Here is a 16,650-nt window from a genome sequence, read left to right on the forward strand (position 1 = left end):
TTATTTATAAAGACAGACAGACCAATAGAATTATTTTTAGAGTGAATCAACATGAATGGCAGCTGTTTTTGATCTAACAGCAGCAAAACTACATGCTGAACGCTGTGAGCTTGTGTGTGGATGATGATGATGATACATGACTTTTTTTTCAAAACAGTTTAGAACAAAACAAACAGCAATAAAAAAAGCAAGCAAACAGACATTTTTTTAAAGGAACATGAAAGCAAAATAGACATACAAGTGTCAAAGGTCACAGAATACAATCTTATTTACATTTGTATTTATCGTTGATAAAATGTTGCTATGTAAAATTTTGTTAAGGGTTACGTGTCAAAGATCAACAGGCTCCAAACATGTAAACAATAAAAGCAGCACAATGAAATTTAAACAAGACTTTCTTCTCAACCATTTACCCCAGTATGCAGAAATGTTATAGGCTTGTTGTCTCAAGTTAAATGTCAGTACTTCCACGTCATACACCTCTTTAACAATATCATACCATTCGCCTACAGATGGAGGATCTTCCTTGAGCTATTTCTTTGTAATGGCCTTTTTGCTAGTTGTTAGTAGTGTGTTAAGAAGATACACATAATTTTTGGTATTTCTGCAGAGTAAATTCCCAGGTACATAGTTTTAAAATTAAATTAATCCCATAATTAGATTTATCTCTATTTAAATCTTGTGTATAATATTACAGTTCCAAAATATTTTGAAATGATCTGCCAATACATTTTCACATTTTCTCCATCCTTCACCATATTTTGATCTCTAGTTTAAAAGTATTTTATTTTAGATGTCATAAAGAACCTGATTACATTTTCCTAATAAATACCCTCTATGAATTAATTGTGATCATCTGTGTTTCCCAAATAGTTAACTATTCCTCATTTGCTATTATTATATTGGCTTCTCCTTCCCATTTCTGTCTGATACACATTGTTGAGTGTTTCTATGTTAATGTCAGACAGGAATACATTCTTGATACTAGTTGTTTTATTAATCTTTTTTTTTTCTGTAAGCATCTATAAATACCTGCACTCCTGTAGTTTTTATGTCTTCTGAATCTCTTATGCTTTTATTGAAGTAGTGTCTAACTTGAAGGTAATGGAAAAAGTCTTGTTTATCAAAGTTATGATATATATATATATATATATATATATATATATATATATATATATATATATATATATATATATATATATATATATTTGAAAATTGTTGAAAACCTTCCAATTCAGAAAAGGTAGGCTTGGTAATATATTCATCCTTATTATCTATTCAATTGTATAGATCTAAAGGTTGAAGGAGCCGTCTGTTCAAAAACTTTTTCATGGTTTCTGTAATGGGGAATTATTTTATTTTATAGATATCTTATAGGTATGCAGCGATTTAAACTCCAACATATCTGATATGTTGTTATATCAGATGTAAGTTATTACTCATGTAAGGTATGATTACAGCATTCAAAAAGCATTTACATCAATTGTTCTTTGAATATTTTATACCATTCTGCAGAGAAGCCATCTATGTCTGACATATCATTTTAGTTTTGTAATCTTTGATTTTAAATATCCTCCTCTCTGCCTGTCGTTTCTTTATTCTTCATGCCAGGAGCTTTTTGGACCATTTTCATAAAATTTTAAAATGTAAGTTTTATTTGTACTTGCTCATCAAACATTTTATTGAGTTTTGCTTTAACTTCTTTAACCCTAACCCTATTGTTAAAATATCTGGATCTTTCTTATTACCATATTTAGTCTCTAATTCTTCAAGTTGTATATTTAGATTATTTATGTAATTCAGTTTTTTTTTTCCCTTGATCCCCACATTATAAGTTTACCTCGCGTAACAGCTTTAGCTGCGTCCCATATGATACTAGGTGACACCTCTGCATTATCATTATGTTTTAAATATTCTTATAGTTCTTTTTTTAACATATTCTACACATGTTAAATCATTCAAATGATAAGGGTTAAATCGCCAAAATGTCTTTTTGGGTTTAATGTCCAGGTAAACTGTTAAATATACTCCTGCATACTCTGAGATGTCCCTTGTTCCTATTTTACAGTCTTTTATTTTTATGTTGATCTGAGCTAAAAAAAAATAAATAAATAAATAAATAAATCAATTCCAGAATGAGACATGTGGAAGAAAAGAAAGTATATTCCTTTTTAAGAGGGTATATGTCTCTCCATACATCTATCAAGCCTAATTATTTTATCAAAAATCTTATTTGTCTAGTTTCTTGACTAATTTGCTTATTAGAAGAAGAGTCCAATTTAGGATGAAGTTGTACATTCCAGTCTCCCCCACAGATCAACATTCCTGATGCCTTCTTGGCTATAACACTTACTATTTTTTTGAGAAATGCTTTGTCTTTTTCAGGTGGTCTATATATACTAACTAATGTAACTTTGTTTTGGTTGATAGTTCCTTTAATTAAGTTATATCGCCCTTCTTTATCAGTAATCTTAGAAATTAATTGGAAGTTGATTTTATTTGAGATCAATGTCATTACTCCTCGTTTACGACCATTATTATATGAGGAAAAGAAAACCCTATTGTTCTAATTTCCTATGTTCTGTATCAGAAAGATGCGTCTCTTGCCAGAAGATTATCTGTTGGTTTTCTCTTTTAATTTTAAGTTTGCTTCTTTTAATCGGATTTAGTAACCCATTAATATTCAAAGTAATTACTCTATATTTCTGTTTTTGCATATACTATAATCAGATATTATTGCGAAGATCACTGATCGGAACACGAAAAACACAAACGTGAATATCTTGAACCACATAAAAATTATTACGAAAAAGATCTCCAAACCTTGAAGTCTTAAATAACTTCTTAATGTGAGAGGAAAGCCTTCCTTTTCTAAAAAGCCCTTTCTTGCTGTGCCTATTGCACTCCATGTTATTTAAATATGGTTTAGGTTATCATATATGATGTAAAAAGAAGGATTAATACCAGTGTGTATGGGAGCTCTCTTTCTATGCTGCTACATGTGTCAACACCATACTGGAAACCATCCCATGTGTTTCTCAAGCTGCCCCGAATGAGTGAAACTCTGTACACACTAGGGTTGGGAATCGTTTTTTTTTTTTCGATACCGGTGCTAAATCGATACTTTTAAAACAATACCGGTGCCAAAACGGTGCCTGAATCGATACTTTTTTTTAGCCACAAAATGATGGTGGATGACTCTTCAAAAAAATTTTATTTGACAAATTTTTCTTTTTTTTAAATAATTTTAATAGAACAACATAATTACAGTTTAATGTAAACATCAATTCATATTGTATTACATTAATACATTTCCTTTGATCATTTGTTGGTTAGCATGAATTTAAGATTTGCATTATGAAATTACATTAGCTTCCTTTTAACCTGTGGGGGGCTGGCAGGGGCCACGTAATTTTAGGAGCACATTTTAACAAATATATCACAAAATACTTAAAACATTATTCAAAGTCATTTGTTTTCATGCATCACTCTGCAGTCTTCATAAACAAGATAATTAAATAACTTAAACTCAAAATAATCTTCCTTGTTCATTTATTTGACAAGTAACGTTGGTGTAGGATAACACATTTCTAACATTCAAGTACATCAAGGCACATTGTTGCACCTATAAACTTCAACAGGCCTACAGTTGAAGTCGATTCATTTTGCCCTCCTATTCATTTAAAATAATGTTTCTGAAAACTTTGACAGTGTTTCCTAAAACATAATTATTCTGGAGTCATAATAAGTCCTATTTCTTATTGTTTATTTCATGAATAAAAGCCGTTTTTAATTAAAAAAAATAATAATAAGGTCAGTATTATTAGCCTCCTTAAGAAATATTTACTGTATATTTTTGATTTACACAACAAATCAGTTACAAAATAATTTGACGAATTATTTTAACTTTCGTAGTGAACTGATTAAAGGGGTGGTCCAGAATGTATTTTTAAGGCTTGGTTGTGTTAATAAGATGCAAAGCAATGTGTGCTCATGTTTAACTTGAAGGAAATCATGTTATTTTTTCATATATCTCACTTTGATTATACACAGCTACTCAGCTAACATGAAAACGACTGTCATATTGCCTAGTTCCTCTAAAAGGCCCACCCTCAAGTGACTCTGATTGGTCATCATCATAATGTGCTGTGATTCGCCGATCGGCTCCACATCACGCCCGGAGAAGCACGCGCGTTGTGTGTAAACAGTCAGTCAGTTAACACGTGTCTGTAACGAGTGAAAATGGGATGCGGCTCCTTTAAAAGTGTTTCTGTGCCATTTAGTGTGTTTATGTGTGTGCGTGTATATACTATGAAGTGTCTGTAACATGAGATGTGCATGTGCGCAAGATATTTATTGTTCTTTTTCTCTCATGCTCGGATTAAGTTATTTTCTGTGGTGACAGATTAAATCACAAGATGTGAGATGAGACCCGTGTGAGCCTGGATTGATTTGTTTTTGCTGTTACACTCCAGTTGGGAGAGCATTGCTGCATTTTTTTTTTTTTTTAATCAATGCGTTACAGGATGTCTTTCACGCATATCCGGAATATGCCTGTGTAAGTAACATGATTCGTTCACATATCTTTTGCGACTTTATTGTCTTGAGTTGAACGCATGGAAAAGCTGCCTGAAGACAATCAGTGCAGTCGTGCACACACATAAGAGACACACTGCCATCTCACACAGAGAGACGCAGGTGCTGGCCAAGAGTGCGTGTATGTATGTTTGTGTATGTGTGTGTGTTTACAGCCGTTTGACTGATAAGTATGGATTTGTAGCTAAGTCGTTAGCGATGAACATAATTTCCCGTTGTTTACATCTTTGCTACAACACACCGTTAAGGCTAGACGCTGTACATGTCATGATCAATTTTAACAAATAAAAACACTTACAGATCATGACTCAGTTCACAGCGTGTCCTTGCTCCATCTTTGAGGAGATTTTAGCCGAATCCAGCACTGAACTGGGAGAGATTCTGGAAGCTGCGTTTTGTCAAATCATGCTTGCTATGTATTTTATAGTTCTCTGGAACATAATTAATATTGAACTGTAAGCACTTCTGTGCTTGTGTTGTGTCATTTGGAAGCCCAACAACAGAAACAGAACAGCTCTGTGGAAACAGCAGGATGGCATTTCTCCCTCTGCAGTATAGTTACAGCGCCTCTGGCAACGGCCTTTACCTGCGCAGTGTGGGATGCGCAATAACAAACTTTTGAGATCTCACAGGGGGCGGAAGTATTTTTTGTAGTCCCCAAAATTCGTTCATTGTAGGCTTTGCTAAGCTAACTCTAAAAATCAAGGTCTCCCTTTGCATTAAACTTTGAGCATTTTACATTCAGAGATGCTGTTTATGTTCACACAGCTACATTACACATCAACTAAAGTTTAAAATATGAGATCATAGTGGACCACCCCTTTAAGTCTAAATTACCCTTTAATCTGAATAAAAGACTAATAAACACTTAAAGGGACTTTGTCTTGCAAAATAACTAGTAAAATGTTCTGCACTGACTGTCAGCATAAAAAAGTAACGTTAGATATTAAAAACGAGTTAGTTAAACTATTATGTTTAAAAATGTGTAGTAAATAAATCATGTGTTCAAGACGGAAATCAGTTGAATATGACTTACATGAGCGTGACTGAAAACTACATTTGATCAATGTGTTACATCTGTTCTACATGTGTCATTAAGTTTGACATGTTTCCCTCTTAACGTTACACACACTTTTGTAAAGACAGTTGCTGTGTAAGAATCCTTGCTTGTAAAATACGCTTTAGAATGCTTAGTTTAGGCAAATTGGATGAACGTGATCACACATGTTGATCTGAAGAGTGTTGCTCTCGCTCACCAAAAACCACTGGTTCCAGGCTAAATGCGCTGTACTGTGTGCGTTGCGTGCATCTGTTCCCTAGCGACAATAACAATTGCTTAATATCGCTTGTCCGTATTCCTCAAAGTTGTTTAGAATTAAATGTTTAGTGATGCTGTGACACAATGCCTATGTGCCTTTTCATGCACCCCTCACGTTCATGCCGCAGCACCGAAATTAAGCACCGAAATTCATATGCTGATTTAATACCAATACATACCAGTTACCAAGGTAGCGGTGCTAAAATGGCACCGGGTTTCGTTAACCAACCCTAATACACACTGATCACGTCTACAGTTTATCTCCAGTGTGAATCCTCTGGTGTGCTTTCAGGGTTCCTGAGTGAGCAAACCTCTTACTGCAGTGTGAACACTTGTACAGTTTCTCTCCAGTGTGAATCCTCTCATGTGTTTTCAGGGTTCCTGAGTGAGCAAACCTCTTACTGCACTGTGAACACTTGTACGGTTTTTCTCCAGTGTGTATCCTCTTGTGCCGTTTCAATTCTGCAGCTGTAATAAAAGTCTTCTCACACTCCAAGCACATATACTCTCTCACACCAGTGTGAATCTTCATGTGTTTTTTAAGGTATGATTGGCTAAAACTCTTCCCACACTGAGGGCATTTGAATGGTTTCTCTCCAGTGTGGATCATGAGGTGTTGATTAAGGTGTGATGAGTGGATGAAACTCTTCCCACACTGAGTGCATGTGAAAGGTTTCTCTCCAGTGTGGATCCTCATGTGTACATTAAGGCATGATGATTGGATGAAACTCTTCCCACACTCAGTGCAAGTGAAAGGTTTTTCTCCGGTGTGGATCTTCATGTGTCTATAAAGCGATGATGATTTACTGAAACTGTTCCCACACTCAGTGCATGTGAATGGTTTCTCTCCAGTGTGGATCCTCATGTGTAGATTAAGGGATGATGATTGGCTGAAACTCTTCCTACACTCAGTGCAAGTGAATGGTTTTTCTCCAGTGTGGATCTTCATGTGTCTATAAAGCGACGATGATTTGCTAAAACTCTTCCCACACTGAGTGCATGTGAATGGTTTCTCTCCAGTGTGGATCATCATGTGTTCATTAAGGTGTGATGAGCAGTTAAAACTCTTCCCACACTGAGTGCATCTGAATGGTTTCTCTCCAGTGTGGATCCTGATGTGTTGATTAAGGTGTGATGAGCAGTTAAAACTCTTCCCACACTGAGTGCAAGTGAATGTTTTTTTACCGGTGTGGATCTTCTTGTGTCTATAAAGTGATGATTTGCTGAAACTCTTCCCATATTGATAGCATGTGAATGGTTTCTCTCCAGTGTGAATCCTCATGTGAGTCTTTAGTTTGCTTTTGCTTGCCAAACTCTTTCCACACTGAGTGCAGGTTAAACAACTCTTGTCTCTCACTTTTAAAATATCATCAGTCACTAAATGAGTTTTGTCCTCAATTTTGACATGATGTTCCTCTTTACTCTCATCGTAGTCTTTAATTAGGTCTGAAATAAAAATAAGTTTACTTTTTAGTAAATCATTAAAACTCTCAGTGAAAAGGCACTTAAAAAATTTCCCATTAGAACAACTTTAATTTATCACACCAACTTCAAGTTCTCTAGCCACACCCAGACCTGATTACTACCACACACGTTCGCAATCAAGAAATCACCTAAATAGGACCTGTCTGACAAAGTGAAGTAGACCAAAAGAGCTTCAAAAGCTAGACATCATGCCAAAATCTAAAGACCTTTAAACACAAATGAGAAAGAAAATACTTATGTCACTAGTTAAAAAAAGAGTGAATGGCTTTTCCTACAGCTGGTGGAGGAGACGAGAGTACGGTTGGAGTTCAGTGTAGTGCATACATTTGTTTTTACTGTAAAATCCTCACCGCGTGCGCAGATTTAGGAGACATTTATGCAGAACGCATCTTTGCACCTAAAAGCGCCAAACGCAGCACCAGGAACAGATTAAAACAGTTGTTATGTAAACTTGAAGTAAAAAAAGCCTGCAATGCTTGCCCCGCCTTTGTGCTCTATTTATTGGCTCACTGCTCTACAACTGAATGCAAATGATTGGTTAATATCAGCTGTCAATCACTCAGTCAATGCCTTCTGCCTTCAGATGATAGGATAGATGCGAAAATGTGAAGCGCTGAAGATGAGAGAATGAAAATAACAGACAGGTTTACCTTAAGTTATTAATAATGGCACATCTTATTAGTAATCATGTGCTGAATGTTAATCCACCATTTACACTTTTCCAAGAGTGGATAAAAGACTTCTAGTGGCTTTAAGTCCGCCGGTAACCGTGTTTGGCACTGAATCTACACATTTAAGCGCGAGAGGTATTGTATAATCCTTCATTTAATCCTCACGATGCTGTCAGCCGTGCAAGCAGCAGCTATATGTAACATTTAACACAGCTCATAAAAAGACTGTTATTGCTATTACGATGACATGCAAATAATAAGTTATATATCAATATAAATGTGGGGCGGGGCGATGGATTGTGATGCAGGCCCAGCATCGTGAAGTTTGTCGGCCATCGGCAATGGCAATTGATTTCTTAAAGGGGTGGTCCACTACGATATTATATTTTAAACTTCAGTTGATGTGTAATGTAGCTGTGTGAACATAAACAGCATCTCTGAATGTAAAATATTCAAAGTTTAATGCAAAGGGAGACCTTGATTTGTACAGAGTTAGCTTAGCAACGCCTACAATTAACGAATTTTGGGGACTACAAAAAATACTTCCGCCCCCTGTGAGATCACAAAAGTTCGTTATTGCGCATCCCACACTGCGCAGGTAAAGGCCGTGGCCAGAGGCGCTGTAACGTTACTGCAGAGAGAGAAATGCCATCCTGCTGTTTCCACAGAGCTGTTCTGTTTCTGTTGTTGGGCTTCCAAATGACACGACCCAAGCACAGAAGTGCTTACAGTTCAATATTAATTATGTTCCAGAGAACTATAAAATACATAGCAAGCATGATTTGACAAAACACAGCTTCCAGAATCTCTCCCAGTTCAGTGCTGGATTCAGTTAAAATCTCCTCAAAGATGGAGCAAGGAGACGCTGTGAACTCTGAGTCATGACCTGTAAGTGTTTTTATTTGTTAAAATTGATCATGACATGTACAGTGTCTAACTTTAACGGTGTGTTGTAGCAAAGATGTAAACAACGGGAAATTATGGTAACCGCTAACGACTTAGCTAACGTTACAAATCTATATTTATCAAACGGCTGTAAACGCACACACACACATACACATACACGCACTCTTGGCCAGCACCTGCGTCTCTCTGTGGGAGACGGCAGAGGTTCTCTCTATAGGCAGCTTTGCAATGCGTTTTACAACTCGGACAATAAAGTCGCAAAAGATATGTGAACGATTCATGTTACTTACACAGGCATATTCCGCATATGCATGAAAGACGTCCTGTAACGCGTTGATTTAAAAAAAATACAGCAATGATTTCCCAACTGGAGTGTAACATCAAAAACAAATCAATCCAGGCTCACAAAGGTCTCATCTCACATCTTGTGCTTTATTCTGTCACCATAGAAAATAACTTAATCCGAGCATGAGAGAAAAAGAACAATAAAAATCTCTCCCGCGCACATGCGCTTCTCGTGTTACAGATACTTCATCGTATACACGCATAAACACACTAAAAGGCACAGAAACAGTTAAAGGAGCCGCATCCCATTTTCACTCGTTACAGACACGTGTTGACTGACTGACTGTTTACACAAAACGCGCGTGCTTGTCAGGGCGTGACGTGGAGCCGATCGGCGAATCACAGCATATTATGATGATGACCAATCAGAGTCACTTGAGGGTGGGCCTTTTAGAGAAACTAGGAAATATGACAGTCGTTTTCATGTTAGCTGAGTAGCTGTGTATAATCAAAGTGAGATTTATGAAAAAATAACACGATTTCCTTCAAGTTAAACATGAGCACACATTGCTTTGCATCTTATTAACACAACCAAGCCTTAAAAATAACATTCTGGACCACCCCTTTAAAAAAATACTTATTCTGCAAGTGGAATGACTCCTTGAGGATCTCCACATAAGATCACGCCAGATTCATTATGAACATGGTGAACGAGCTGGCAGGTTATTGTGTTACCAACTGAAACAATCCTCAGCAGCTGGTGTTATAGCAGCAGTTAGTAAGGATGATGGCAGTATTATTACTGAACAACAGGGTATTAGTGATCAATTTAAAAACTTCTATAAAACTCTTTACAGCTCTAAGGTAAACTTAATTGAACGTATTGAGAGCTTTTTTAATTATTAAGAATTACCATCCCTCTGTGATTTAGATCAGTTGACAAAAGAAGGGATTTTAACACCTTCTAAAATTAAAAATACAAAAAAAAAAAATAAAAATCAGAAAAGCACCAGGCCCTGATGGCGTCCCGGCTGAGTTTTATAAGAAGTTTTGTGCCAAGTTAACACCCCTGTTGTGCAAGGTATTTGCTAAAGCTCTTGTATCGGAATCACTCCCCCCTTCATGACATCGGCTGTTATAACAGTACTTCTTCAAAAGAGTAAGGATCCACTTAAATGTGAACCTTATCATCCGATCAGCTCACTCTGCTGTATAAAATCCTGCCAAAAGTGCTGGCAATCAGAGTGGAGTCAGTCATGAGAAAGATAATTCACCCAGATCAAACTGGTTTTATTGTTGGGAGACAGTTATCTTACACCCTTTGTTGCTTATTTAATATTATTTATTTACCTAAAAATAATACCAGTCCAAAGGACTTAATTTCTTTAGATGACCATAAGGCATTTGAAAGAATTGAGTATATCTATTCATTTACAGTGCTTAAAAATTTGGTTTTGACCCTGGACCAAATGGCTTGTTTCCACTGACTGGTACAGTATGGTACAGTTCGGGTCGGTACGGGTCACCTTTACCAGGCTTGCGTTTCCACTACCAAGGGTACCCTTTTAGTGGGCGTGGTGTATGACAAAGTTTCAGTCGACGTCATTTTCGCTCGAGAAAATGTCTACAGTAAAGCTGCACAGGTCGTTCACATATCATATGAAAAGCACTTCTCACAAAACAGATGCTTTACACACATAAATACTTGTGTATAAATGTTTATTACTAACTTTTCTATGAACATTAGTTGATTTTAACTGCAGATCAATGACGGTGCGAAATAGCCTAATGTAACGTCTGTAATTATATAAAGTAAATAAATAAATGAAGATATATGAACACATACAGACCCTTATAGTCTCTGATATGTTACCAACTACAGAAGAACTACACAAAGCAGACATTTCGTCCTTAATTAAGTTCAAAACAACACAAAGTATAGCCAGGGCCGGAGCAAGCTGAACTGCCGCCCTCAACCCTAATGTGAAAATGAAAGTGACCGGTTATGAAAATGAAGTGAGGTGTCGCAGACCTCTTAATCAGCACACTATGCGCGGATATAACTGAGGACGCGCGGGTGCTGAAGGAGGGAGGGAGGGAGGTGTCGCGGACACTGCGCTCTCTATTCTGCCGCCCTATGCGCGGTTGTAACTGAGGACGTGCGGGTGTAGCAGACCTCAGTTCTGCCGCCCTATGCACGGATATAACTGAGGACACGCGGGTGCTGATGGAGGTGTCGCTGAGACCGCCCTCTCTATTCTGTCGTCTATGGGCGAATATATCTGAGGACGCGGGTGGTGAGGGAGGTGTCGCAGACATAACGGAGGACGCGGGTGGTAAGGGAGGTGTCGCGGATGCCACCCTCTCTATACTGCCGCCCTAGGCGGCCGTCTAGGTCGCCTCTATGGAAGCGCCGGCCCTGAGTATAGCCTCCAGTCAGTGAAAACCTCTCATCTGTGTCTGTAATATTCAGCAGCAAATGTAGCCTCTGTTAGAGAGTCATTCCATCATTCCCAGTTCATATTAGTCTAAAAGGTGATAATAAAGATTAAGACAAGGGATTTTTTCCGCGCCCCACTCCCGCGTTTGTCTTTTTCTTTCTGATTGTGTCACAGAATGTGTCCCGCGTTTGTCAGCTTCTCACAGGACCGGGTTTCCAAAGCTTGTCAATAATCAAGCGCATATATTATTATCAGCTCAAGAAGTTTGTTATTTCAGATAGAGACGCGCGGCGAGCACAAGGAAGAATGCGAAACCACTCAAGCTTCAGACCGGCTCGTAAAAAACTATGCGGCACAGGGTAAATCCGCTCTTCTCTATGGCTTTGTGGCTGTTTATCAAGATGACGACAGGGTTTGTTTGAGCCCGGATCGACCATGGCTGCATTTGTATTTATAATTCCGCTGTAATCTCTCGCTGTGTATTTTAAACATGGCGGGTCCGTTATTTAGATTCTGGCTTGTTGTGTCTACGAATGACGTATCTCTGTAAACCAATAGCGTTTAGCTGCGCGTCTAGCTCCGCCTTTTAGGGCCTACTCACACTATGCCATCCGTACCGTGCCCAGGCCCCTTTCCCGGATCGTTTGAGAAGTGTGAGTGCGCTGAATCAGGCTCAAGCACGGTTCACTTGGCCGGCCCTGGCCCAGTTGGAAGAGGTGGGCCTGAGCGCGGTTCACTTGGGCTTTGGCGCGGTACGCTTGTGTGTGAGTACAAAACGCGCCAAAGCCCAAAACTGAAAGCAAGACATGACTTTTAAGGGAGTGTTTCATATGGATTTATTAATCATTCTTACTTTTCAGTGAACGCAAACTGCCGTAGTTTATTAAAGACGAGAACTCCTCACAGCACGACAGCTGCGCGGCTTCAGCAGACCTCCTCATTCCTGCAGCACGAGAGCTTTATGATTGTTTATGAGCGCCAAAAGTGGCGGATCTGTTCGGCGAAATATCTGACTGCGTGTCACCGCATCCCTAAGGACTGTTTGGTGAAATATTTGACTGCATGTCACTGCATATCAAACGACTGAAACGATATAACTAGAGAAATCTCCACTGTGCTGCTGAGAGAGCGCTTCACACTGAACAGCGCAGCAGTGATGACGTAAGCGTGCCGAGGCCCGTTTGTGGTGTGAGTGCGGGCCGTCGGGGCAGACAGGATGGGGGACAAGCGTGCTTTGGCCCGGTTCGAGGCAACTTTACCTAGTGTGAGTACGCCCTTAGTGTTTGGGACCCTTTCAAAAGGGTGCCAAAAAAGTGGTACGGTACGGTTTGGTTCGGTACGCCTTTTAACAGTGGAAACGGCCATAAAAACGTACCAAACCGAACCACTTAGTGGAAACGGTCCATAAGAGCTTGATTAACATGGTAAACAATATAGAGACTTCTAAATGAATGAATGTGCGAATATAAAACCAACTTTACCTCTATATGACTGAGTTGGTGTTTGAGAATGAAACCAACCTGTTTGTTCCTGCAGATCTTCCTGTTTGACTGTGAATGTTTCTTCAATCTTCACATCTTCACTCTCCTCTTTAATAAACGCCATCTTCATAACAGTGTGGAGATCAGTCGCTTCAGCAGGATTTTTTTCTCTGTGTTTGGACACTTTATCCTGTTTAAAATGAACAAAACAATAAAAATGTCCTGTTTAAATAAGTAAAAAAAATTAACAGAAATAAAATAACTTCTCTTCAACACTTGCTTCAACAGTAACAAAAACGAAATTAGGTATGTCCAAGCATAGAGGTAAAGTTGGTTTTTATATTCGCACAATCAGACTTTTCTCTTAATAATATAACTTCATAAAAGTATTATTTGCAAACTCTAAACAGTGAAATCATATTAGCAGCCAATGACTATCAAAGTACAACAATGTTCACAAACCAATAAAGAATTTGTTTAGTAGTCATACTTGCATGCTAATTCAAATCGAATATTCAAAGTAACATGGTGAACAATAGAGACTTATAAATGAACGAATGTGTGAATATAAAACCAACTTTACCTCTATAGTCAGAGCTATAAAGAATGAGCTGATTAAAACTAGTACTCCGTTTCTCATACATAGGGATGCATATTTAGAATGGAATGGCATCATGCTATTTAATCAATTAAACCTTCATTAAAACACCTATTACACACTGTTTCTGTTTCTTTAGTTTATTCAAACAATAGCCCTCAATACTGTGAGTAAAATAATACTACATAGTATAAAGGGTTCAAATAATGTTGTCAACAGCAGCATTATGCATTAACAGCATAATTTAACATCAGATGAAAAAAGCCTAAAACTTTAATCAATCGCTTTATATAAGTGTAAACGCTTTAAAACAAACCTTTCTCCAGCTGAATCCAGCGCAAGAGCGGCGCAGACTTATGACGTCACAACTAGCCAAAATAAAAGTCTTTTCTTTTGTTTCGCTTTTTTTGCTACTTGCTGTTGCAGTCATGACTTCTTGATACATTTCTCGCTCATTTTCCACTTTCTCTCTCTCTCTCTCTCTCTCTCTCACACTCTCACACACACACACATATATATATATATATATATATATATATATATATATATATATATATATATATATATATATATATATATATATATATATATATACATATTCAGTATTTGGAGTTGATCAAAACCTTTACTCTAAACATTTTAAAGACAATTTTAAAAGACTTGTTTAATCCACTAAGACTAAGTGTGTATAGCAGGAAATCTAACAGGTATAACAAATAAACTGATGGGTGTTTTGAGCTGAAACTTTACAGACACATTCTAGAGACACAGAATTATATTAAATGCTGAAAATGGGTAAAATATGTGCCCTTTAAGTATAAAAGTACCCATTACTACTTCATGTTTTAGTTTCACTAGCTTGGTCATTATCACTTAAAAGTGCCTTTGATGTCCCATGATTTAACAATATTATATGGACATAATGTGCAATAAAGAAACTCTGATGTTTTGATATAATTGTTAAACCTTTACGCACATGCAGGTAGACTTATCAGTGTTTTGAAATATGTTTTTGTAAATTTTTGCGTCATTCTTTCATTGAATGGATGTGATTTTGCCATGTCCACACACTGCTCAGACAACTTCAGTGAGTCTAAAATGTTGGTAAATTAGATTAAATTAAAAAGATTTGGAAATATTCTCATTATCTTTAACAGGTTGTTTAACAAAATCAATTTAATAACTTTTATTTTATTTTATTAATATTATATTAATCATTTTGCACGTGTCCTTGAAATTGCTGTCCACCCTGTCATGATGTGGTAAATGCCCCTTAAAGACCACTCTGATGTACTCATTGGCATCCTCGTGCCCATTTTGCTTTTCTTTAGAGGAGGTGAAAACATCTGCTGTGCACACAGTAACTATCTACACTTATGTTTGCTATTTTTCCTCATGTTGTGTTTGAAACTGAATGTTGTCAAGCTTAACATGTCCACCCTGTCAGAGTGAAATAGTAATTATTATTTTAAAAAATTCAGATTCAGAGATTAAAATATAGCTTATAAACTGTGTACAAAGAGCTTAAATAAGGAAACACTAGTGATGTGACTGTGCGCCGAGGCTTCAAAGCATGTTTTTAAAAAACGATACATCTCGCTGTGAAGCAGTGTACCGGAGCTTGATTCGTTCTGCCATCATCACATAATCAGTGACGTCCGAAGCTTCATTTTCGCCTTTACCCACGTGACTGCTAAACACCCTCATGGGTTAGTTAAGTGTATAGCGAGAGATTAGGCGTCGATTACATACATTTCTACTGTTTCACAGCACTGCACCTGTCCCACACACCAGTAATTAAATTAAAATACAATAGTAATTTATAGTAAAAAGGTTTTGAACCATACTAAAGTGTATTAGTGTATTTTTTTACAACTATCTTTAAAGAAAACCCCTGCATGTCGTAGTATAGTGTTTAACGGAGGCCAGCTGGCGAGTGCAGCCCAAAAGCATCGCTCACATAGCCTCCTCCTAGAGCATTTGCCTCCCATGCAGGAATTACTAGTTCGATCCATGCTTGGAACAAGTGGGTGGGTGAAGGACTAGTTAAAATATGATAAATAGTTTTGAAAATCCTGGATTTTACTATGGTCATCAGTGGTGTAATGTAACATACCTTATGTGTAAAACCTACAGTAATTGAGTAATTTGTTTATATTACTGTTGTTGTATTACTACATGAATGATTGAGTTGGTCAGTTGTGAACATTTGACATTATTGCAGCTAGTGCTTTTCCACACTTTCACCAGAAGAGGTCCTCATTGAGCTCTGATTTAGAAAGCTTTGAGTAACGGGCCTCTTTCCGATATAATTGAGTTGAGCGCTTCACTGGTTCAGAAAGCTTCATTTCACCATCACTAGGAAACACTTTACCAGCGGCAGGAACAAACTGTGTTGAATAAATGCTCTCTTTAACCTAAAATGTCTTCTCTGTCATTGTCCACCCTGTCACAAATCCTTGCTTGACAGGGTGGACATATGAATTATTATTGACACTTTATTTATTTATTTAATATTTTATTGTTAATTAGGGAATGTTTTTATGTTATAACACTTATACACACACACACATATTGCACAAGTAGATGTGATACATGAGTGGACAAGACAAACCTTTTGGCAATATCTGTCTCAGTATTTATAAAGAATAATCTTTTAAAGTCCATATAATGGAGCTCACTGACTGTTTGAAATAATACAGCCCTAAGTATTTGTAAATTTATGTGAACATCTGTAATCTAATTATTTACCTTATTCTGAAAAATAAAACAGGATTATTAAGGTGTTTAACTTGAGTTGCTTCCAACATTCCCTTCACTCCTCCAATGCAGTGTACAATACAAAGATTAACATTCATTAGCAAGTTTA

At 37.2% G+C, this 16,650-nt stretch overlaps 2 protein-coding genes across 2 annotated transcripts in view; both read right to left on the reverse strand.

Annotated features, from left to right (window-relative positions):
* The window catches only part of LOC137490965 (protein NLRC3), a 766,684-nt gene that overhangs the window by 286,948 nt on the left and 463,086 nt on the right, over positions 1 to 16,650 (reverse strand). The gene's annotated exons all lie outside the window — the stretch shown is intronic.
* Positions 3,226 to 14,137, reverse strand: LOC137490971 (uncharacterized). Its single transcript, XM_087248872.1, has 3 exons — positions 14,098 to 14,137; positions 13,223 to 13,373; positions 3,226 to 7,360 (listed from the first exon to the last, which is right to left on the reverse strand). Exons 2-3 carry the CDS (start codon positions 13,311 to 13,313, stop codon positions 6,165 to 6,167), a joined length of 1,287 nt encoding a protein of 428 aa, XP_087104998.1. The 5' UTR covers positions 13,314 to 13,373; positions 14,098 to 14,137; the 3' UTR covers positions 3,226 to 6,164.

This window comes from Danio rerio, chromosome 4, assembly GCF_052040795.2.
Source record: "Danio rerio strain M-AB ecotype USA chromosome 4, GRCz13ab, whole genome shotgun sequence".
In the NCBI taxonomy this organism is placed as follows: domain Eukaryota; kingdom Metazoa; phylum Chordata; class Actinopteri; order Cypriniformes; family Danionidae; genus Danio; species Danio rerio.

Bases quoted from the DNA above. Each gene is read 5' to 3' on its own strand.
- LOC137490971 (XM_087248872.1), bottom strand. From the start codon at position 13,313: ATGAAGATGGCGTTTATTAAAGAGGAGAGTGAAGATGTGAAGATTGAA. The intron at 7,361-13,222 runs GTTGGTTTCATT...TTTTTATTTCAG, and splicing joins AGATCTGCAGGAACAAACAG to ACCTAATTAAAGACTACGAT.